The 24,681-nt window shown below is 41.4% G+C and overlaps 1 protein-coding gene across 6 annotated transcripts in view; it reads right to left on the reverse strand.

Moving 5' to 3' along the window:
- Positions 1-24,681, reverse strand: part of LOC110979680 (cytohesin-1-like) — a 69,814-nt gene that overhangs the window by 25,560 nt on the left and 19,573 nt on the right. For 3 of the 6 annotated variants that reach the window (XM_022235689.2, XM_022235691.2, XM_087138571.1), the window contains 5 exons: positions 21,918-21,987; positions 14,836-14,954; positions 14,484-14,564; positions 3,521-3,633; positions 2,249-2,397 (listed from right to left, as the gene is read on the reverse strand). In XM_022235689.2, coding sequence (XP_022091381.1) covers positions 2,249-2,397; positions 3,521-3,633; positions 14,484-14,564; positions 14,836-14,954; positions 21,918-21,987 — 532 coding nt within the window. Of the gene's footprint in view, positions 1-2,248; positions 2,398-3,520; positions 3,634-14,483; positions 14,565-14,835; positions 14,955-21,917; positions 21,988-22,572; positions 22,620-24,681 lie in introns of those variants that run through there. The other 3 variants (XM_087138570.1, XM_087138572.1, XM_087138573.1) reach the window with 2 other exon arrangements.

Below are 24,681 nucleotides of genomic sequence, written 5' to 3' on the forward strand. Positions count from 1 at the left end.
CATACATGTAGCTAACTTTAGTTTATAGTTTTTGTCAACTTCCATCTTCTCCAATCTCGTATTTGTTTGTTGAAGGATTGACTGCAGGATTTGAAGTTGAGAAGCCCGCCCACCCTTGCCTTATATGCTGTTCACTCTCACTGAAAAGAACGTGCCGCTGGTTTAAAGGTGCAGTCCATCATTTGCAGTTATCCAAAAAATAACAGACAACATGATTGCTGAAAAGCCCTCCTGGTTGAAAGATGATTATGAAACTCCCTGTGAAATTATTCTTTAAGGAAAGCTGTCATTTTGAAGAAAACAGAGACAGAAAAAAATTTCCAATGACACTTCTGCAGATACATTTTTTTTGGCAAAACTGCCGTCAGAAGCCTGTGCAAGCATTGGCGCAATCGCGGGGACTGTAACTCGTCAGTTGAGTGCGCGACATTGTGTTGCTGCACTGGACTGACATAAGAACCCATCCTTGATGCTGCTGAATTCAAGCGCAATTCGAAACATGACTCAGTAACTTTTGATCTGAAATCAAACTCCTAGAATACGGTTTTTCTCAGAAGACACAGTATTCACTGAACTGAACCTTTATCAGGTTCGCTCTTAGGCACCCTTCTTTACATCTCAAGTAATTTCGTTGCCTCAAAGGAACGTGACGCACAAATGACAAGTGACGGACAGTACCTTTAACGGACATTCGTGTGGGCTAGGTTTCATTTCTGGAGGATTATGGGAAGCTTCCATAGAGAAACACCAAGGGCTTAGGGTTAATCACTTTCAGTCATGGCATGGCAGAGAGTCGTGGCAACATACATATATATATATATTTTTTTTTTACCCCTGAATGGTTCAGCCTGATTGCCTCCAGTGGCAATGTAATAATGTTGACCACTGGAGTGTGACATTACATACACACATGCACATATTACAACTCCAGTATTTCAACGGCACAGGCTCTGCATTGTACAAACTGTGGACATATTTGGAAGTACATGCATGACCACACGTGTACATGAACGATGTGTTTGCATGCAAATTGCTTGCTAAGAGCTGTGGTCTGGCATAAATATGCAGAAATCTTAACTTGTAAAATTTTCTTGTTACGCACGACGTGCTAAATTATGAACAGATAATGCACCTAATTTCAGTACAGGTTTGATTTGGTCACTTCCTGAAGTTAACCAAATAGTTTTGTGAGTTATTTTATTTTTTGGTTGTTTAAAGTTTTTTTTTCCCTTGAATCCTTCAAAATCCTCCGGAAACACCGGTGACACAATCTTTGGACTTTACCTTGCAAGAGACATCAATTATCAAACCCCATGTGAGCTAACAGTGGCTGGGCTCCACTTTCCTCAATCCTACAAAAACCTCCATACACTCCCTGGTGGATTTTAAAGGATCTGGGAAGGTGGCTATGGTCACTAGCTTTCACATAAGCAACTTTGGGTTTAAATGCAATTCACTTGCATCTAAAAGAAAAAAAAGTGATTGGAACCACACTCTTTAGATCCAATGTCCAAACCACATTATAAATGACAGCAGACAGACCCCATCAATTTAACCTGAAGCACTGTTAACACAACATTCTGTCCCAATCCTTTGTTATCCATTGTTTTTCATTCCTCATAATACAAGGTTCCTGTTATAACAAGATTATCTGCAAGGTCCTTGGGCCTATTATAGACTTTTTTCACGAGGCCGCCGTATTGAATTTGAAAGCGAGATTAACTTTTCATTTTTGAATGTTGAGAGTGCATATGAAAGCAATAAAATGAAATTTCTTGAAAAATTTGCACCTGTCTACTCTGGTGAATAATTTCATATTCATGATCGAACACACAGAAATGTATCTTGTTGTTTTAAGCAAGATTCTCAAAAATATTGAAAGGGAGGTTTGGAATGTTGAGAGTGCATATGAAAGCAATAAAATGAAATTTCTTGAAAAATTTGCACCTGTCTACTCTGGTGAATAATTTCATATTCATGATCGAACACACAGAAATGTATCTTGTTGTTTTAAGCAAGATTCTCAAAAATATTGAAAGGGAGGTTTGGAATGCAAAGAAATTATACACCAGTCTGGTGCCATCCTGATTGACAGTTTGCACTATATAAAGCAGATTCAGGGTATAAGATCAAGAATGGCCTTTGAATAGGGTCTATTAGCGAGGTTCCACTGTAGTAACTAACGTTCTCTTTCCAGCATTCGTTCGCTTCTTTGTGGAATGGTTGCGAACAGAGTGATTCAACCTACCTTGAGCAGTTCGTCGGGCAGGTCCCTGCCCTCGTTGATTCCGCGGTTCATGGAGATGAAGCGTTCCAAGGAGGGCTTTTCCTTCACGCTGACGTTGTGCAAGCTGGTGTTGAGCATGATGATGGAGAACGACAGCACGTAGCACGTGTCTGCAGGCGAATAAAGAGGAACATAAAGACCACATACAGAAAAAACAGCCGCACTTCTTAAACTGCCACAAGAAAAATTTCAGATGCAAATGAAGTTTTACTGAAATCTGTGATAGCGGTACATCGTCAGTGTAAGAATCATAGGACATCATACGCACTGTAAGAAGCATGTCCCTTAGGGTTTGTGTTTTTGCTCTGCATACTAAACGTGCAGACTGCAAACAGTGAATGAGAAGAAAGTGGGTGCTTGTCTTTAGAGCAATACCAAATCCAAATTTAGTCCAACTGTTTGGAGAACAGACAAAAAACTTGCAATTAAACATTCTGCAGTGTGACAAATGATGCTCCTGTTTTCTGACAATGCTGTACTTTGGCTTAATAAGTTCAGATTTCTCCGCTATTTCTGCAGCAACTCTCTCCTTTGAGGACAGCACCAAGACTGGTGTCAAGGGCTGCAAAGGCTCTGTGGCAATGAGCCGGGGGACCAGACCATCATGCAATCCCCAAAAGTCACCAGCGGATCAAGCACAACCCAGGGTCCAATTTCAAGGCTCGGCTAACTCTGAAATTCTGTGTTTCTGATCTCCATCATGCCCTTAAATCATTAACACAAAACAATGGCACTAATCCTGTAAGCACAAGAATCCTCCTTACCCAAAAGGAGACAGGCCTTGCTATCCTGTAAAAATATGCTTCCTGTTAGCATACAGTTTTCCACTATGGCAAACAGACATTCTTATACAGTAAGGCTACCAATGACAGGGTACCTGCACCTAAAGGAAAATTAAATTCCATGACTTTTCCATGACCAAATTATGAAAATCCATGACCCAATGAAGCAATTTCTTCGACTATTTGGCCTTTTAATTTGCGAATACAATTACACATGTTATGTACTTATTTCCGAGAATAGAAAACCACACACAGTGTTTGAAAAATTCCATGACTTTTTCATAACTTTAGTCATTTTCACAAAATTCCACGACTTTTCCCAGGCCTGGAAAACAAAAACAAATTTCCATGACTTTTCCAGGCCGCAGGAGCCCTGAACGAACCCGGCCTTGGATTGGTCTTGCAAGACGTAGGGAGCAAGACCATTGTTGCGAAAGCACAAAAACCTCACCTGTAGATTCAAAGACTCCTGGGTTGGTCTCGCAATACCGCTTGGCAAAGCACTCCATCATTCTGTCAATCTTCTGTGCCTCACCTGGAAGACGGAAACTCCAGAGGAATTGTCTGCAGGGGGATAAAAGGAGAAAAAAAAAACCAAACCACTCCATTTTTGTTCTGTTTTTAGATCTCACAATTAAATACCACGGCCAAGATAATTCAAACTTCCACAAAACACCTGTGGCAGACTTTTACATAGAAGCAGCTAGCCTGTAGAAAATGTACCGTGTCACGAGAATAATGCTCATGTACCGTAGCTCTTGAAATCCAGAACGGGACGTTTCACGGTACAGCACATTTGTAGCGCGAGAAATCTACTCACGCAAAAGTACTTCAGAAAAATCCTTTGGCTAAGCACATAATTCTTCTGATATGATGTAACAGTAATTTGTTGGTTATGTTAGCTCTCAGGGCTATACATGTGCACATGAGTGGTCCCTCGTATTTTTGCCTGGCATTTCAGGCATTACAAGCAGGCAATAGTTCCACACATGTACTGGTATGGTGCCCATGTTATCTCATTTAAAACAACAACAACGAAAAGATCCCCCCCCAAGAAAACCTCAAATAAGGGTACACATTACGAGAAGCCAAACTTCTGAACATCCCTCAGTTGTGCTGCCCGCGCATCGCCATTTACTGCTTGTGGTCAACGGAACAAGTTTACATCTCTCATTTTCAACAAGTCACATTTGAAACAAGATATGGGACGGAGAGAACCTCCCCCCCGCCGGCCTTTGTGTTGGTCATTGTTTGATCGGAATCTCAGGAATTCTTTACAGATTTCTAGGGGGGATGTGTTAGGTAACAATAGTCTACAGTGTGTATAGGGATGGGACAGGTAAGGGGGTACCCTTCCATCCCATATCTTGCCTGGTATAACAAGTCAAGATGTACCTATGCATCGGGAGATATATTAATTTTAAATACTGGTTTTGCCCTTGACATATATTTATAAACACTGTATACTCGGTGCTCGTCCAAGAGCTTGCGACAAAATTCATAAGCTTACTCGGGTGGGACTCGAACCCATGACCTCCTGCTTACTAGTGCAGACGTCTTTTCAAGGTGTTACACTACAGATGTAGTGTATCACCTCTCAGTTTAAGCACCATACTCCAATTGAAAGTCTTCGCATCTCTGACTGCTGCATCAGACCTGTTACCTGCGCCCGTGACCTTGGAACCATCATCACGTCAAACCTTCGAATGCAAAACCAGGTCAACAACATATGCCGCTCTTCTTATCTAGCTCTCCACAAGATTGGACAAATTCGAAATTTCCTTGACAAACAAACGACGGAAAAGCTTGTCCATGCGTTTATCTCCCGCCACCTTGATTTCTGCAACAGTCTACTACACTGTATCCCTGATTCTCAAACCTCCAAACTTCAGCGCATTCAGAGTTCAGCCGCCAGACTTGTTACCCGTTCATCATCTAGGCAACATATAACTCCTATTCTTCGCAGCCTTCACTGGCTACCTGTCAATGAGCGAATCGTTTTCAAGATTCTACTCCTCACTCACAAATGCATCCATGGTTCAGCACCAGCATACCTCCGTGAACTTATTCAAGTATACGAGCCACAACGCACCCTCCGTTCTAGTTCAACATTGCTGCTCAGTACACCTGTCACTCGCACTAAGACTTATGGATATCATTCATTCAAGTATGCATCACCATCGCTGTGGAACTCTCTCCCACACCATATCAGAACTGTCAAAAATGAAAACGAATTTAAGTCACTACTTAAAACTCACCTGTTTCATTAATTGCTTTATTTCATAATATTACTGTGAAGCGCATCGAGATGTGCTATGTGATGCGCTATATAAGAAATGTGTTATTATTATTATTATGTGGTTTGGGGTATTTCGTGAGTACAGTGCGTCTGACTTTTACAAAATGTTTTCAAAACATGGGAGTCACTGATGAAAAACACAGACACAGGGAAGCTCAGGGCAAGTGGTGCATGGGTGACATCAACCTACACGTGACAGAAACTCTTAAAGAGAAAAAAAAAAGTCCCAACCCTCTTAAGGTTAAAACTGGGACTCCTTCTGTGTAAATCTAAAAGATCAAAAGTACACTTGAACTGTACAAGCAAAACAGTGTACTCCATCTTTCATTTTGGCACTTTCTCTTGTCTCTGGTGATTCACGTTTTTCTTGATTCATTTCTTTCTGCTGAAATTTACAGTGGTTTCACCGAACGGCCCTTAAATTTATTGCGCTCGAGGCGTCTGTTGATAAAATAAATACACGTTTATTGGCCAATTTACTGCACAACCATGTCAATTTTTCAGTGTTTCATTTTTATCTGTGTGACAAGTAGAGGCGACACACAAATGTCATGAGAAAACTTCCAGGGAAACAGTTATTTTTTAATCATGTTATCTGGCACATACCAGTAGGCACATGGGCGGATCTCCCAGGGATGGGGGATATTCTCCCCCTCCCTTTTGACCTGGGGGAATTATCAATATAATCATCCCCTCCCCCTTTTCAAGTCACTGACTATGTGCATCCTTAGCCTGCACCACCGACTCCGCACTTGCCGGCGTCGCGCGCTCACCTGGGATAGAGGCCGTGCTGAGCTTTCAGAAATCACCCCCCCCCTCGGTGAAAAGAAATCGCCGCCCATGCACATCAGGTTTGAAACAAAACACTGATGGATTGATTCAAAAAGGGAAAGTATGAAAAAACAAGATTTCTTGGTTAGAACAATGCAGCAAGAACTGAAAATGAATTTCTCCATGTGCTCGTGAACCTCCTCCGTTCTCCTCAAAGACATTTCGGAAACGCATTCCCAAATCTCAAAAAAGAATCTAATATTTCTGACACACTGTCCCGGTGTTTCTAGACCCTCAGAACTCTCTTGTGCCTGACCTTCCACCTGACTAAATATGTACTTTGCCACACATGTGCCTGTTTATACAACATTACAAAACGGTCGCATGGAAATCTGCATTGTGTGCAATTGATGGGGTGCAGTACTCGCCCCTAGGGCAGTGCTGGTTTCTCTTTCACAGAGGATAAAAGGTCACAGTTTTCCTGCTGTCAAAGTTCACACTTTGATGCAACACAGCCACATGCAGGTGCACCATACCCCCCCCAAAGCTGTCTGACCAGGAACAGGTTTTTTCTTAACAAGTAGTAGCATCAGTCCATGAAAAATGACAGTCACTGTAATTGAGAATAACTGCCCCCTTTGCAGGCTCTCAGGTCTTCAATTTTTTTTTTCGTCTAAAATGTTATTTTTTTGTATTTCAAGTAATCCTGAATGCAATATAGAATCCCTGAAGAGGGGCTCTACATTTCATTTCCCGTTCAGGTAGAGCGTGACTTGGCCAGGATTTTTTCTGCATGTACGTTGACTGTTTTACATATAGTACGTGACTAACTTAATTGCAGATCCCTGGTATGTTACCTTCCCTTTGCACTGCAATGTTGACCAGTGAAGTTCTTGCTCTATTATCAACCACAACCAACGGCAGAGAATAACAATAATAATTACTTTGGGATTTCCCCTTTTTTTCCCTCCCGCACACGCGACTTATAAAAATGTTGCAATGCATGAAAGACATTCTTCAAATTGGGAAACTGCCACCTCTGACCTCCACAAAAAGGAGAAAAAGAATATTCCGTGCGCATTACGAAACCTGTCCAATGCACAGGTCAACGCCTGAGCCCCAAAACGTGAACCCGTCTGAAATCTCTTTGAACATAATTTCTAGAATTTCACACATCACTGCTACTCATTGGCAAGGCGAGAATTCCACAATACAAACGATTCTCAGCATTTCGAGCATTTGGTCCCATGCAAAGATGCATGTACTCCAAACGACCCACAAAGTCTCTCAGCCACTTTGGGGGTTGTAGCTGTGAGACAAAAAAATGCACGAACTTCGTGCACTAAAAATTAAAAGAAACTTTAAACAGCATAATCGGGTTCAACAACAAACAGCAATGACTGTGTTAAGAAGCCATTTTTAGTTATTCGTCAACAGCAGGAAAACAGTATTCTCTTTATGATGTAAAAACCTTATTCTGCTCACGTTTGGAGTCTCTTACCATTGACAAATTGTCAAGGGCATTCCAAACAAGGTCAGGAGCATGTTTCACGTTGCAATGTGAGCAGGGGGGACCAGTCTGGGTACTAACAGACCCTCTCTTAAGCGTAACCAGTCCACCAGTCGATGAGGCCCAGGTCCCCATCTCCCCCCCCCCTTCAACTCAGCAGGAACCTGCCTGCGGGCGACAGCTACTAAAAAGAACCCAGTCCTGGGACAAAAAAAAAAAAAAGAGGGACGGGGTTCTCAAAATGCACGTGCCTGGATTCTGGCCAAAGTTGTAGGAACTGAAATTTGCAGAGATGTTTCTTGTTCGAAGCCTGGCTCCCCCGTGAAGGGAAGACGAGGAAGTTATCAATAAGAGGTGCCTCCCGCTGCGGCGTTTCAGTGTACAGTTGGTGTACGCGTGGGTTTTTCAGTAAAGTGGTCAGATTTCAGACTGTAATTCACATTTTCCCCCAAAAAACTTTGTGTTAATTTGTTCCCAATATTCAGTTTCACGAGTGTTTAGATCTCTAAGTTGACACCCTCTGACTCGCCGCAGCTCCATTTGCTGCTCCCGGAAGGTCTGTCGCATGTTAGCACATTTTCATGTGGTTCCGACAACAAAAATACTGGTAATGCATGTACCAGCACTTGAAGTTGAAGCCAGACCCTAAAATGAATCCAGGATTTTGGAAAAGGAGCCCTGCACAGGAACTGGAGTCCTAACTACAACAGTATGATTTTATGGCACAAAGTGACAATAAAAAAGATTTCCAGTGAGCGGGACCACATTGTGTGCATGGACTGCATTTCTGGGCTCACAACACCGAGAATGCCTTCTCTCTTTTCATCTGAATGCGCACAAACCTGGTGCCAATTTCACACAATGGCCAAGCACGGGAATTTGCTAAGCCAAGAAAATATGCAATTAGCAAAAGTTGGTAACCAGCTAAACATTATGCAGAGTCTACTTTCCTGTGACCGGTTACCTGTAAAATCAGCTAAGCAAAACCTTTCTGATCAGCAGTTCTTTGAAACTAGGTCCTGTGGTGATTCCGTGTTGGTGGCACATGCAAAGTTGTTGAGGCGTCCTACAATGTGTGTGTGTGTGACATCCCTGTCTGTGTAACCACTGACGTGCAGCGCTTGCACACAGCATTACCTACTGTAAACATTTCTAAATGAAAATGACACAAAAACTTCTCTCAACCCATTGAAAATGGCCTATTCAAACCAATTGATTTTTGAATTGGTTTTAATTAGAATGAATTGCCCCCAATTGCCAATCAATTGGTGCTCAGTTGGTTTCAGTTGGTAAGTTTTCTCTCCCATTTATTTTCCCCCATCAATTGGAGCTTTCAAATGGGATGCAACTGGTTCCAATTGGTTTGCTTTCAGCTTGTTTCCCCAATCAAACAAATTTTTCAAATGGGACTCAATTGGATTCCAATTGATTCCAAGCAAAAGCAATTGGTTTTGGAATTGGTTATTGAATTGGATCCAATTGGTATGTGAATTGTGAATGGGTAAGTGAATTGGATATTTTCAGTAGAGAACCTCAATAAAAGCTCACAAAGACTGTACACGTATATCCACCTACATAATATATCATTTGGGGTTGGCAGTCATTCATTTCCAAATATGGTCATTTTGAGTTGGCCCCCAAAAGAGAAGCACAGAAAAATTTAAGCAGGAAATCACACCGATAACAAGCTCGAGAAGCCCAGATCTATGGAACATTTGCTGTTACTGGGCGGCGCATCTCCAAAAAATGTGACTCTTCACTCAGCAACTACTCCATCAAATGACTTGCAAAACTTCTCGCTGTAATGACACAGCCACATGAAAATGAAACAGTAATTTGTAACAGCAGTCGCGGCCCAATCACCCAATTTCGGGGTAAAATTTGATACAGATGGCGTGGATGAATCACTCTTGGATGGCAGTGTGTGTGTCGGGGTATTGTCAACAGTCGAAGTAGAAACCAGGAAAAGCGGCTACAGACTGGGGAAGAGCCCGGCCAAATTTCTGCCTTCCCCGTATGCCTTCCTCCGCTTCCTACTCTTCCGCCCCCAGGGATCCTTTGTTTGATTGGTCCTTTCCCAGGAGTTGAGTAATTCTGGAAACAAAAAATTGATTGGAGGAACTCTGCGGTACCGCAACCCATGCTCGTGAACCTCGATTGTCATAAATTTCCTCCATGCTAACCCTGTTCAACGTAACGCTGGTCAAAAGTTGTGCATGTGTACAACTTTATGTCGGATTTGTTCAACAGTTCTTTCCTGACAATTTAGGAATCGACTGGTCACGAGTAAATGCCATTACACCAGTGAGGCAGCAGTCGGCACCACAAAGCTGCCAATTTGGGACATATGGAAAAGCCACACTTGCATGAACATGTAATTCAGTTCCATCAAGGAAGGAGGGTCCTCATTTCAAGCTGAGTTTGGTGCATTCGGCAGGCTGTTCGGAGGACCCCTAATAAAAGTTGGGGTTTCAAGGGGAAATGACACGATCAATTCAGCAACAATGCTGCCCTGAGTCCGAGCCAAAGAGTCCATTCAGCACGCTCCAGTGTAGAAGCCTATGCATGCCACTGCTAACAACTTTATCATATATGTACATGTACACACATGTTTACGTTACAAATCTACAGTGGACATTCCTTTGTTTTCGTGCAGTTAAGAAAACTCGGTGAAAATACTTATTTTTAATCAACCACGAACAAGATTTTTGTACAAGGTTTCCTTGACTATTCCTCTTCCTTTTACCCCAAACCAAACCCCTACCCCAAAATGCCTCTAAACCCCTTTTCCAGAGAGGGGGAAACCTTGTGTGGACATGTGCAAGTCCACACAACACCAGGGGGAAACCTTGTGTGGACATGTGTAAGTCCACACAACGCCAGGGGGAAACCTTGTGTGGACATGTGCAAGTCCACACAACGCCATCGTACCCTGCATTCTTTTGTGCAGAGGTCCACGTTAAGTATGACACGCCAGTGCACAGGTACCTCTGTGCCGCAACACTATCAAAACAAACATGTCTGCAATCTTTGGGCATGTTCAATCACGGACCGACATATCGCTGGACTCGGGTTGGGTTTGTACCTTGCGCCTGAGCCCCAGTATCAGCGGCAAACATCTTTAAAAAAAGAAATTAAAGTCACACTTCATCACGGCAACCCATCATCTCGGTTCCTTGGAGCAAAATTATGATAGATGCATTTAGTCACAACCAGCAATGCAGCTCTTCCTGAATGGCCAATTACCTTAGACTGCATCCGTTGCATTCTGATCGACAGAACCACTGCACGTAGGGGTACCACAGCTTAAATACATGTAGACCGGACAAGAGTCTTGAATGGAATTGCCCGAGAGACAAAACAGCCTGCAATGCCATGGGGCTGTGCCGAATATCTGAGTATTGGATCGATCATTGAATATCCGAATTTTATTTTCCGAATTTGAATATCCGAATGCAAAATTCATGAAGAGGAAGGGAAGTTTTTCTTTTGCTTTAAATGAGAAAAAATGTACCGTGGAGGCTTGCTTCAAGCAGATTTAAATGAGAAGCGACAGAAATCTATCAACGATTCAAAAACTAAATTATTCCTCAAATAATTTAAAAGGAACAGAAATTTTCAATTGGGCGAGAAGTATTTATCATCTCTTAAATCTTGCTAAATCATGGCTGGAAATACTCCAACATGGGAGAAGGTATTATATTGATCATAATGTACAATTGTTTTGTTATTGCACTTGATTTTGTATATGGTTTGTTCATCAACAATCTGCCGGTCGCTATGACCGAATATTTGGATATTCGATGGAATTGAAGGTCGAATATTCGAATAGTGAATTATTCAAATTGACCCAGCCCCACAATGCCAACAGTGGCTGCAATAAGAACCTCAGGGAATGGCACTGAAATGCTGGTTTAGTTTGGTGTATTTGGGATCGTTTTGAATACGCCGCATATGAACCAGCGCACGCACATGTATAGTTTTTGCACAAAGCCCACTGCAAAGATTGTTTTGATGGCCTTTTTAATTTTTGGATGGTTTTTTATCTAGCAGTATTTTACTAAACTTATTTCGATTAATTTTTCATCAGTTGGGACTGCAATGGAAATGAGTTAATTACATTCTTTGTGTTATCCCTACTTTTTCCACTTTTGGGAATCTTTGAGCTTGCTTTTCTTTACTTTATTGTTCTGTAATAATGTTTTGTGGAAACAGTGAATAAATCAAATCAAATCAAATCAAATCAAATCCAAGAGATGCAAACCACAAGACCTGTGTGTCACAATTGTTCCTCAGTAATTACAGAATCACTATTGGACAAATAACAGAGACCTAAAACACACTTCAACTTACATGTACATGTCTGAGTGTGGCCATAAATAGGAAGAAAAATGGATGAGAGCAAAATGTGGCTGCATTCACGGGTCCCATAGAAAGATTTTCCACCTTCCCAAGTATGTGTAAGTGTGAAAAAACTTTTACGCTTTCACACTTATTCACAAAGCTCTTGTCAATTTGCGGCTGTGCAGCGCAGCTGTGTTCAATCTTTTTGTGGCGCAACTCCGATAGGAGTAATTAGCATGCACTTCCTTGAGCATGGTGATTTCGGCGTGTCTGCCGCTCTTTCTTGTGTGCGGTAGGCGATACGATTTGTTGCCGTTATTTGTCCCAAATGTGAACATGCACGTGTACAACCGGGACACAATCAGCTCATGAAAAAGTGCACGTACCGGCATAAAGTGTAAAACCGTAAGTGGGAAATATTCAGATTTAGTACTCAAGATGTTTTGAGACCAGGCAGCTCAGATTTGTTTTTTTTCAACTCTTTTACAAAGCTGAATAGAAATACATACTGCTTGGGCTGGTGATTATTAAAGTTCTGAGGCACTTCTGGTTTAGGATTATCATTCTAGTATTGAAGTACCTTTGTATATTTGAACAAAAGTGGTCCTCATAATGAAGGCTGTGAGAACCTTCTGTGGACTAAGCCTGGTCCACACAAGGTAACACCCTTTCCGGAAAACAGATCTGAGGCACTTCTGGTTTTAGGACTATCATTCTAATATTAAAGTACCTTTGCATATTTGAACAAAGAGGTCCTCATAATGGAGGTTGTGAGAACCTTCTGTGGACTAAGCTAAACACTCTTTCCGGAAACCAGTTCCGAGGCACTTCTGGTTAAGGATTATCTACCGGTCTTTGCAAACTGAAAAGGAACCGTCAAAGAAACAACCCAAACTCCAGCTTTAAAGAGTGCTCACAGTGCAAGAAAAATGAGCACTGGTACATGCGCATGCATTTTCATTGAGTTTGTCTTAACCACAGGAAAGCAAAGGAAAGTCCACATACATGTAAGGTGTGTGAAGGTAAACCCCTGTATGACAGCACACGTGATGTACTTTCTAGCTTCGTATTTCTATGATAAACTTGATTCGAGCATCCAAAAAAAGGGCGTGTTCTGCAAATTTTCGTCCTAAGATTTTTAGCAGCCCCCAACAATCTGCCAGCCCCCGGTTGGCAAACACGGGTGCTCTCATGAAATGAAGACGAGTCGGTTAAGTGAGCGATGAATGCAGGATGCACGAAGTCATGATTAATCCACAAGCACAAGTAGCTGAGTCACCAAACGGTGATGAAACAACGCAGTTTTGAACAAGGGAGCATGAATGATCAGTTGATGCATTGCCCGTGTGCAGAAAATTAGATTGATTAGATTAAATTGGTTTTTTTTTTTAGCCAAGATTAAATTAAAAAAAAATCACTGGAATTTGTGATGTTGGACTCGCCTGAAATTACTCACTATAAAAGTATAGATAAAACTACGCCGACACGTTTATAAATTAAACGTTCCCATGACTTATGAAGTTGTATGTTCGGCTCCACCAAAAGTGGTTGTTAAGGGAAGGCATAACATATTTTGATTGTCATCTAGGGAAATTGGCCACATTTCCTCGGGGGAAAAAATCCAGCCTGTGAACAAGGAAGCTGAACATTTACGTGACCTCTATGCCTTGACTTTCAACTATGAGGAAATTCTGTACAAGAATGAAAATTAAACTGCCAAAAAAAAAAAAAAAAAAAAACAAAGGGAAGAACTTGAGGGGCAGCAATTACGGCATTCTCCAACTGTTGCATTTGTGTCTCATTTCCGCTGCGTGAGAGGTTTTTACAATGCTCTGTGGTGTGAGTGTTAAAAGGGCACCCTAAGTCCGTAACTGTTTACAATTTTTGTCACACGCCCATGCCCTCCCCACAAAGGAATGACGGCCTAATTTTTAATCAACTGATTTTAGCATCGTAGCCTTGCATTGTGGACATCTGAACAAAACTGCGAAACTTGCCTGATTCAAGTCTATGACGAAGCAACTCCTAATGACAATTGACACACTGATCTGTTCACTAAAGGAAATAATGCAGACCACAGTGATATGGCAATAAAATACTATACATGTACTGACACTTATTCAAGAGTTAAAAAAAGAGAGAAAAAAAAACTCGGAGACTTTGCAGTTATATCCCTATAGTGTATCTTGTTCACTCACAGACAATGCAACAGTGGAGGAATTTCGAATCGTATCAGACTTTCTTCTATGTCTTTAATTTCGTTGCTTTGAGAGAAATTGAAGAGGGTAGAGAAATGAGGCGACCCGCCTGATCTAAGGAGGAACTCGTCAAAATTACAGGCTCCAAACTGCTATTACATGTACAAGTCTGTGGAAATTGGCTACAGCTGCCAGTTAACGGCTTTCTGAGGGACCTGCGTTAATTTCTAGCTGCTGCCGAGAAATTCTGCCAGGGCTAGGGGTTAGATCTCGGCAACGGGGGTCCACCTACCTCAGCGCTTGCACTAGGATCATGTCCTTGAACTCATGCCGCTCCACAAAGGCCTCTAAGACCTTGATGTTGAAGTCTTTCCTGGAAGATGACAAGTGAAACCTTTACAAGTGAAAACTTTGTTTTCACGGACCTGGATTTTTCAAAGCAGAAATTGCAAGACTTTCTCACCGCTTTTAATAATTAAACCTTCCTCCTTCTTGTAATCTTAATCAGCATTTTCGTATGTGCTGTTAATGTAACCTTAATTCGACCAAAAATGTGCACTTGCTATTTTATATGTTCTTGCTTTGTCATTATGGGTTACTGGCACTGAAATTCCAAATTTTAACAACAGTGACTAAAAACGTACTTCTCTCCAAGATAGTCTCCGATAGCTGTTTTATTGAGTCCTTCGCCTTTATATAGAAACTGGGCCACATCCTCTGGTGTTTCCTTCAACAGTTCATTCTCTATGAGATACTCAATGCCCTGTTGGAAAAAGAACAGCAGAAACTGCATGCAGTGAGTGTTCTGGCAGCTACAGGAAAATCTTTTCCCAGAGGGTAATCCATCTGACAGAGCACTGAAGAACTCTGTCGCTGTCATTAACCATGTCCATAATATCCATGGTTACAATCAAATGAACTGTCCCCAAAATGTTGACATAAGTACGGCCTCATTCAACCATACAAATTACTTCCATCCGCAACGAAAACTTTTGAATGAAAACACAACGAGGGGTTAAACTTCCCGGTGCCCTCCACAGATCGGGTAACCGGCACCTACATGTAAGGGAACCATCAGCCACACAACTCAATAAAAGGAGCAGTGTTCAGTTTTCTAGCAGCCTTCACAACCCTGTCCTTGCTGTATTGAGCAGTTGACTTCAACCTTCACACAAAACATTCGCAGTTTTTGGACATGTGCATGTGGTACAACGAATAATTATTGTCTTAATAATGAAAATATAATTTTTTTTTCTCTTGTGTGTAACTTACAAGAATGTGATTCATGGGACATACTAGCCCCACACGTAGGGCTGTAGTGGCTCTCTTTTACAATCTGTCTCTTTTTCTGTCGCCACGGCTAGGGACAAACGGTCCATGTACACGCTGACCAGTCCTAGTTAACTAGTCTAATGTTATTTGCTTACCTAAAATCAGTGTTAATACACATTACACCAAACACAAGATTTTCATGTACAGCATTGATGCCGAAGAATCAACTTCTCAAAGCTGAGCAGGCGGCGAGGTTATTTTAAAAGTTGCACTGTGGTTGCAGAGTCAGGTTTGGTCACATTATATTTCAACACAATAATTAGCCACATCCAGGGATGTGTTGCCAGAAAAGTTCAGCACTGGAAAAGAAACGGGGATGACAACAGTACTTCTATATGCTCCGCAGTAATAAGAATTTCTAAAAAATTATTTCTCCGAAACAATACCAAATCGCAGAAAGTGACCCGCTCTGCAGAAAGGTGTATGAAGTCGGGCAATGTGAAAATGCATAATGGCCCATTCCATGTGCTGAGGGTGAAAATATTTGGAAATATTCTGAGGCCAATTGCTTGACCAGAAAGCCTCTGTTGCTAAGGAAAACTGAGAGTGTCTAAATTAAAGTTTAATGTTTCTGTTCATTGTATTTAAAAGGCATTTTCTCAAACAGCACGTCTGATAAAATGAAATTATATGAATATGCAAATGGCAAATAACTTCAATATGCAAAACGCCCCCGGGATGAATTATATATCAAATGAGAGCTTAGGATGTGAGTAGTTTGATTATAAAACTCAAATTCCCCAAAAAAGTGACATAGGCCTTTTTGCAGAGCCGGTCTCAACTGAGATGAATTTTTGTAGCTACCAGTCCTGAAACTAAAAATGGCATCATAGTACACAACTGGCAACTGGCCAATCTGGATAGAAATGCAGATGAAACATCCATCCAGAAAATCCCTTTTTAGTACAGTGCCTGGGTCGAGGGTCATTCTACTGTTGGAGTCCATTTTTCTCTGTTACATCTGGCATATGACTTTGTAAGACCACATTCCAAAATTTCTGAGCGATTAATAATGCAAATTACTTGTCAAACAAACTAAAAATAGTTTAAGTGCAACCAACTGGTCGTCAGAGAGAAGCCATGTTTCCAGGTTTAGGTTGACAAGAACTTGGCCAACTCGGAGCCGTTTGCATCTCAGCAATTATCAGCAGACAACTTTATGAAAGTATGATCAGGGCATCTCTTGCCTCAATAAAAACCCACCACCTTGCTTAATCTACACTGACACTCAAAAATCCCTCCCAAATATTGAACCCAGAAAAACACTGGATTCAGTCAAGTTCCCTGAGCATAGCATAGCTGTCAAATACGACTTTGCCGATCATTTCTCCCATAATGCACTGCAAAAGAGGACCCTCCTATTGCCAACCTCTTGGTGGCGCACTGTATTACTCACGAATCTCCTGTATTAATGAAAATCTGCATACATTGACGCGCTTGTCCATGTATCTGACAGCACCTTGACTGCACTTTCAGGAGTCAACTTGCATAAATTTGATCACTAGTTCCCCAAATGTGATGTTTTCTGATAACCTTTCTGCATTTCACCAAGTGTCAGGAGCTCCCATGCTCACGTGACATGTCCCGGAGATAGCACTTCGGCGTAACCAGCCGTGTGCCGTTGATGGCCATAGGAAACAGCACTCTTTCCCATTGACCTTGCAAAATAAAGGTTTGCCAGGGATACCTCCCCCCAGCTTCCAAAGATTGTGTAGACACCAGGACAGATGAGTCTAGACAAGGGAGACAGGGGAAGAACGGTGGGGAAGGGGGAGAGAGCGCTCTGATGATGTCCCATCAGGGTTATTTATGGGAGGGGCATAGGGGAAGCCATGCCTTGAAAAGTGGGACAAGGAAAGGGGGGCGAATCTCAATTTCTGACCGGCAAAACCCGGGCAAACACTGGCACAGGGTTTGCCAAGTAATCCTGCTTTATTTGGTTCATTCTCCTGAAACTAACACGTATGTATATCGCATGCAGGCTGATACATTTCTAAAAAAAAAAAGTAACGTGGGAAAGTAGAGAAGATTGTTTGAGGAATGCAAACCCATCAAATTCACGCTCAGGGAAACACTGTGATACTTTCATTAAAATCAAGTAAGCTTTGGGCAGGTACTTTTCCTATAAAAATAGTTTAAAACACATTTCTACAAAGTGATACTCAAATTGTACATTTTTTGGGATACAGTCTAAAAAAGCAAGATATAAGTTCAGTAGCTCCTTTTCTGGGGATACGCACATTGCATGAACGATAAATTTCACTTGACATTATTACAGACTTAAAATTTAACAATTTATATTTGAAGAAAATATGTGTCTGGGAGATACCCCAATTTTATCTCAAAATGTCAAACTGTTGTACAAGATAGATGCTCTGTCAACACTGGTAGTGACTTACATGTATTTGGGTCTGTTCACTTGGAATAAATGAGCATAAGAACATGTGAAGAATAACAGCAACGCCACGCTTGTCAGGCGATGCCATAGTTGATAACACGAGAATACCCTTTTCCACAAAACCTACATGTACTAGTGCACTGATGGATATGTATGTAATTTCAGAGTTCTTTTCCTGAAATGCAGTTTACACTGTAACACAGCCCATACAGAGCTTGAAGTTATCCGTGGTATTCCTAGATGTTTCGGCAATTTTCCAGAGACAGTCAGCTTATGAGGTTAAACTTAGAATGTCCCACAATTCTGTAACTCGGGCATGGGGTTGCGCCTTACCATATTTTTTTGGTATAAGCAGTTTTCCCAATCAAGCTCAGTAGCCACCCCAAAAATTGCTTACGATTGTAACAGACACAGAATTCATACGTCAAGGAATTATCTCCTGAAAGTTTTCAGTAAATTTAGTAATGTACACGTACACATGCATGTTCCACTGTATATTCAGTACGTACATTACAACTAAAAGTTCACATTGGAATTGGGATGGGAAATTTGATGAAACCATTTCACTTTCCACATTCACTCTCGCATTTCACAAGGAGTGACAATAATTTCCAATTCGCATGAAAAGGCGGAGAAACGATTTCCCATTTGTTGGAAAATCTGAGAAAATCTTTTTCGGACTCAATGAGAACCTTTTCTCACTTGTAGGAAGATCTAGGAAAATGCTTTTCGCACTTTGTGTGAAAATCCGTGCACATTTTTTCTCCTTTGTGGGAAAATCTATGAAAATTCTTTTGGAAGAAAAATTCAATTGGAAGAAAAAGAAAAAAATCTTTTCCCACTTTGGTAAAAATTGTCAGTTTGTGAAGTGAAAATGGAATTCCCCGAATAGAAAAAATGTGTGAAGGCAATATTCCATTCCTAAGTTAAATGTAACTTATAATTGTAATGCACTGTACGCCTAGGCATTCAGGTTCACGTTCGAGTACACAAAGGCCAACCACACATTCAGCTCTTAACCATTCCAAACACACAATTTGGTGCTTTTCTGGCAACAAATGGGGGAAGGAGGGAGCAGGGAGGAAGTAGAGGTATTAATAGCTGGTTTCCGGCTCTCCGGTCTTCAATGAGCCTGATATCCACCTGGGGACAATTAAGAATGAGTCAGCAGGGTACCAGGGAAACCACTGCCAGGTTAAAAAAAAGTCATGATCCCTGATTGGTGCCTCCTGCCTGGCAGCAAAATGTACAAAAAGATGGTCAAACTTTTTTTTTCTCCCCACAAAGAAACAGATGTGCAGTGCCAAAGTTATAAAGATTCCTCTATGACACACACTGTAGTCGCGCATCATCCAATCAGACCACCAATGCCTCTTTGGGCTTTGGGCCTGTCCTCAAGTTACGCAAGTTTAGTTTCTTGGTCTCAGGTAAAAGCGTCACAAATAGTTGGTGGAGACACAAATTCACAGGTGGGCATACATACCACTGATTACAAACAGATAGGCACTTTATCTGTAAGCATTCAAAGATGCCGGAATGAGTGGAAAGCAAGAAAAAAATTTGGTTTTGTGCTTTGGATAAAAAGGCCAGTGAGAAAGATTTTGAAGCGCTGTTGAGAGTGCGAGATGTCACGTTCTTGTCTAACATACATGTACCCGGTATTCAGGAAGTGCATTCCGTAGGTGAGGGGCAATGCTTACAAAGCTCAGTCTCCATAACTGGCCGGTGATAACTGAATAGCATGGCAAACTCCAGACTTTCATTACAAATTAAATGAATGATGTAATGCGTTCACAGTCGAACCTTGTTTACACATTTCCGGTGCTATCAGGCAGGCAACTCTGACTCAAACAGAAAACGAGGAAATTCCAATCTTTACACGACTTTGTATAGTGTTTTCAATTTTTATTGGCAGAGAGTGTGAAGATAAAAAACGAGTAAATTAGCTGATCCAAGGAAAAGTTGCACGCCTGTGCTGTGAAACCAAGAGCTAAACGAATAAAATACAGAAATGCAAGATATAAACTTTGAAATACATATGTGTTTGACATGTTAAAAAAAAATTGACATGCAACTTGGACTTTGACAAAAATTGAGGATATTCCAATCTACACAAGACTTTTTGTACAGTGTATATTAATTGACAATGACATGAGTCTGAAGTGAAAAACTAGGGAATCAGCTGATCCGAGGAACAGTTGCACGCCAGAAACATTCACCTCTTCAGATGTTTTGGTTTGGTTTTATTTGTGGCTTGTTTCCCACTCGGTTTAAAAGTGATGTGATGTCTGCATTGGTACTGGCACACACTCCGAAGTCCATAAACATGTTGCAAAACATGTTGCATCACTCAGATTTCGTAAGTAGACGCACTGGTGAAACTGACCTCAAACTGAGCAAACGTTAGAGATGACAACAGTTGTTCATACCGTCCCCCATTTCGGCCGGACGGCCGACTTCATTTACGTTGGAGGAAATTATTTGGAGAAGCGACATTTCTCCGGGGCTACCTGGGGGATTTCGGAGCGCGACGGCTGCGACAACAAATCACAGATGCAGGCACGTCTCCTATCTGTCTGGCTTAACCGAGGGAATCTCCGGAGAGCAGCCAGAATGTGGAATATTTTTGGCCTGCGAGGTGAGATTGGACATCTCAACTGCAGACATTCAAGGGAAAGGGCAGCAGAGGTGAAACCAAACTACGCGTTCAAATATATGAAGAACGGCCAAAAAGAGATGAAACAACTCAAAAAGTCTCAAGCGTTGATTAAGCTGGTGTGCGAGTGCTAACTCAACCCCCCCCCACCAAAACAAAAGAAGAAAATATGCCAGAGTGGAACAAGATTGTGCAGGGGCCAAACAACTTCAGGTTGAAGAAGGAATACAATTTTCATGATGAAGAAACGCTTAGAGCAACGACCTGGAAAAATATAGTCACTCTCTCAGAGAGGCATGGTAACTTTTTCACTGTTCAAAACGCCTCTTCTGCTGGGCCTAGGTGTTGCTGTAAAGAGAACATTAAATCACCGGTGGAATATTCAAAGAGAATTGTCATTGTTGTCTCCTTTAAGTTCTGAATCAAGAAATGCAATGAACTGCAATGAACTGCGAATTTGGTTCACAATACTCCCGTATGGACGAATGCTATCTTTAGGCGATGCAGCTGCCAGGTTGTCAAACACAGAGTGATGTCAAGATAATCCCAGGAGATATGCATGCAAACTGAATACAAGCTCTTCGGTACAAGACTCATCAAAATGGAAATTATCTGTGATTTTCCCTCCAACAAAGCTGGAAATGTCACTGACTCTGAACTGAAAGATTTAAACATGGAGGGTTTCAATGGGCTCATAAATAAACATCGGCACCAAAAAAGTGCTCTCGAATTTGACAAAGTTAATTGTGCGTATGGAAAACTTCAAACATGTATGTGTACCACACAGAAATTGTATACAGACACAAGACAAACAATGCTGTCAGATGGCAGCCGTTCTTCAGAACTTGACTTCGCCTTCAACTAAATGACCCTGACGCTAAGCACAGTGTCCATCTGTCCCGAGGATGGGCAAAAAGCATTCAGGACAGGCAGTTTTTGCTTGTCCAAAATTTACAACCCCCCCAGTTATTTCACAAATCATTGACACTGGTGAATTCATTTTTACTTTTCCTTCCACGGAATTCAGAACAACGTAAAGTGGAAACATGGACTCAGACATGGACTCTGGGTTAAAAAAAGTTGCTGGGAACTGACAGGCAGTTTTTAACACTGCCTCACCAAGGTCGGGCAGACATTTTATCCCCGGGATGAAACCCTGCCTGAGTATCGAAACTCGAGCTAAATAAGACTAAAGCTTCGCTGCAGGAATGTCCGACTGTATGACATGAAACCAATGATAAAAGTTTGTTCGTTTGGTCCGAATATTAGATGCCCAACAGCAGTTTCTAGGGCAGGGATGACGGCGAAGCTGGGGAGAAACATGGAATAATTTACTCTACCTTTTTGGGATCCATGTTGAACTTCTTGCGGCCTGTGTTCATCTGCTTACTCTTGGAGCCCGTCTTGCTGCTGAATTATGAATAAAAACAATCAAAGAAAAATTAAAATCAACCATTACTAAATTCTTATCTCCAGTAAACTCAAGAGGCTTAAAACTTTTAACTGCATCCACATTACCGTTCATATACATACATGTACATAAAGAAAATAAAAACTGATTTTCTTGTGGACCAAGTTGGAACTAAAACCTACGCCCAACTGCATGGAGCTGCTTAACAGTTACCAGAAAAGACATGCTTACTGTAGCAGACAAATCTGCTACCTTTAAGCACGATTTCGTGGCGGTGCTTGGCCTGGTTGTGCGGGCATAGCATTTTGTCAATACAGGGTACCTTTAAAGCAAATTTTCCTCCAAGGTAAGCATGCCTTTAGCCATGCTTACTGCCCATAGTCTCCATGAAATTGCAGGCTCGGCTTGGCACCACCTGCCGCAACAACGTGGTTCGGCGCTTACAGTGTCAAGGCATCCACTGTCTGACTGTACCAACGGTAGTTATTCCTGTGTGCATTTTTTAATTGCAAGAAAACGTCGGCATACTCCATCGCCAGTGAGCGTAGCAAACACCTAACAGAGTAAGGATGAAACAAACCTACCTGGGAAATGTCTCGTCAAGCATTGCAAGAGTGAGCATTTTCACAAGCACCGTGTTAAATACTTACACGTGTGGACGCATGTAAAAGGCTGCTCGTTTGCCATTTTGCAAATGAGCCCAAAGCAAATGTGACTCTAATCTTAACTTAATATTCAGGTTTCGTAACTGTATAGATTTCACTTCCTTTAAAACAGAAACAGAAGGTATGCTGACGGAGGCTTACACATATATGTACATGTATGGTGTATGTACATTTTTGTGACACACATGCATGCATGTACCCATGATTTCATATCATTTCCAAATTGGATACTATGCATAAAACAAAGATGGCTACATTAACGCTGTCTGGTTCAAATTTCCACTTACATAAACGCATCTGACAGATGCTGTTTCTGGTCGAAATTATATGAACAGTGTGAAGGACTGAATTAATAGGAAACGTACACAAAAACATTGAAGAAACTTGTGCACGGTCACAGAGTACCAGTACATGTAATTTCATTTCACACAAATGGCTGGTGTAAATGAACCAAACCATCTTTCTCACTGCCTCCAACATTTAAACATCCAAGCTGTGTAATCTGTGTTATATTAATCACCAAAGAACGTTTGAATTTCTCAAGTTGGAATAAGGAAATTTTGATCTGTTTGTACGTGTACATGTATGGATTTTGAGCATCTGAGAGGCAAAATTTACAGGGAAATCCGACCAGAAAGTGGAAGTCAGTTGGTGCAATTTTGTTTCGCTCTGGAGTATCCTAAAAACCGGTACTGGCAATTACAGTGCCGTTGCTGCTTTTTTTTCTTTTTGGACAGTGTTCAGATGCTTTGGCAAGTTCTGCATGTAACATGTACAGTTACATACTTATTGAACAACAGCAAATCTGATTAGAAAGTGAAAGCCAGTCCAGGTCCGACTTTCTTCAATGTACATGTACAAGTATCCTGGTACCCTGTAAATTAAAGCACCAGTAACTCAAATTGAAACATTGTGACCATGCATGTGCACATATATGTACATGTACATTGCACACTGGATGACCTGAAAGCCAGAAAGTAATCCCGGCGTTTCCCTTGGGAAAGAAAGTGTAAGTACAAAATATAACTACCAATATTTAGTTCAAAGTAGGTATATATTAACACATATTAACTGCTGGGTTATCAACAGCTTAACAGTTGACTAAATTTAGTGGTCAGACTTTCTGTTTCTAAATCAACCTTTTGCCGAATGCCCACCCTTCGTTCACAGTTCTGTCTCCTTAAGATCCCCACGAGGAGTTGACCTACTGACCCGACAATGACTAGCCCAGTCCCAGCTTGCAAAGCCCTCCCACTATGCTCCCTGGTACGGCGTGAAAACGATATGCAATCTGGCGGAGCGTCGCCAATTAAGCAGCATCAGGGGAGGGCCATATGGTGTCTGGGGGCACCATCATCTGAGCTATTAATTCCGAAAAAAAATCTTCCCGAGCAAAAAGTTTGACCGATAAAGGAGAGACAGATCATACAACCCGAGGACGACTGAAATGAATTTCAAGAGGCAATATTTCCACACTCTGATTTGCAAAGAATAAACTTCTCAAACCATCTTTCCAACTGTACCTGTCTTGTAAAGTTTTCAAACCCGGTTGGTCCAAGGCCAAATCGAGGTTTACATATTTACATTTCATACACAGTGAAATTAAAGCTAAAATGAATATACATGCAAGTTTTATTTCACTCCCAACAAAACACTCCTTTGGAGTTGGATACAAAACAGATAAGTATACATGCATTTCTTGAAAACAGAGGTCTGTTAATAAAAGAACACTTTATCCCTCTCAGATAAAACAAAATATTTTCTACATCATTATGCTGAGTACCGGTACATGCATCTCTTGTTGATATAGTGTCCTCTGCCCCCCCATGCAAACTCTATTAAATTTGCTTCAATTAAAGAGACACTTGGTGTGTCCATGAAATGATGCTAACTCTTATTCTGAAAGGAGGAATTCTGTTAGCAAAATACCCACTTTCAGCGACATCCCAAGTTTTCGTTTGTAATATAATCTTATACACATGCACTCAGCAGTCTATTGCTCTTAATGCCTGAACAAGGAAGTACGTA

Source organism: Acanthaster planci, linkage group LG07, assembly GCF_054643075.1.
Source record: "Acanthaster planci isolate LZ-2023a linkage group LG07, COTS_SCS, whole genome shotgun sequence".
Classification (NCBI taxonomy): domain Eukaryota; kingdom Metazoa; phylum Echinodermata; class Asteroidea; order Valvatida; family Acanthasteridae; genus Acanthaster; species Acanthaster planci.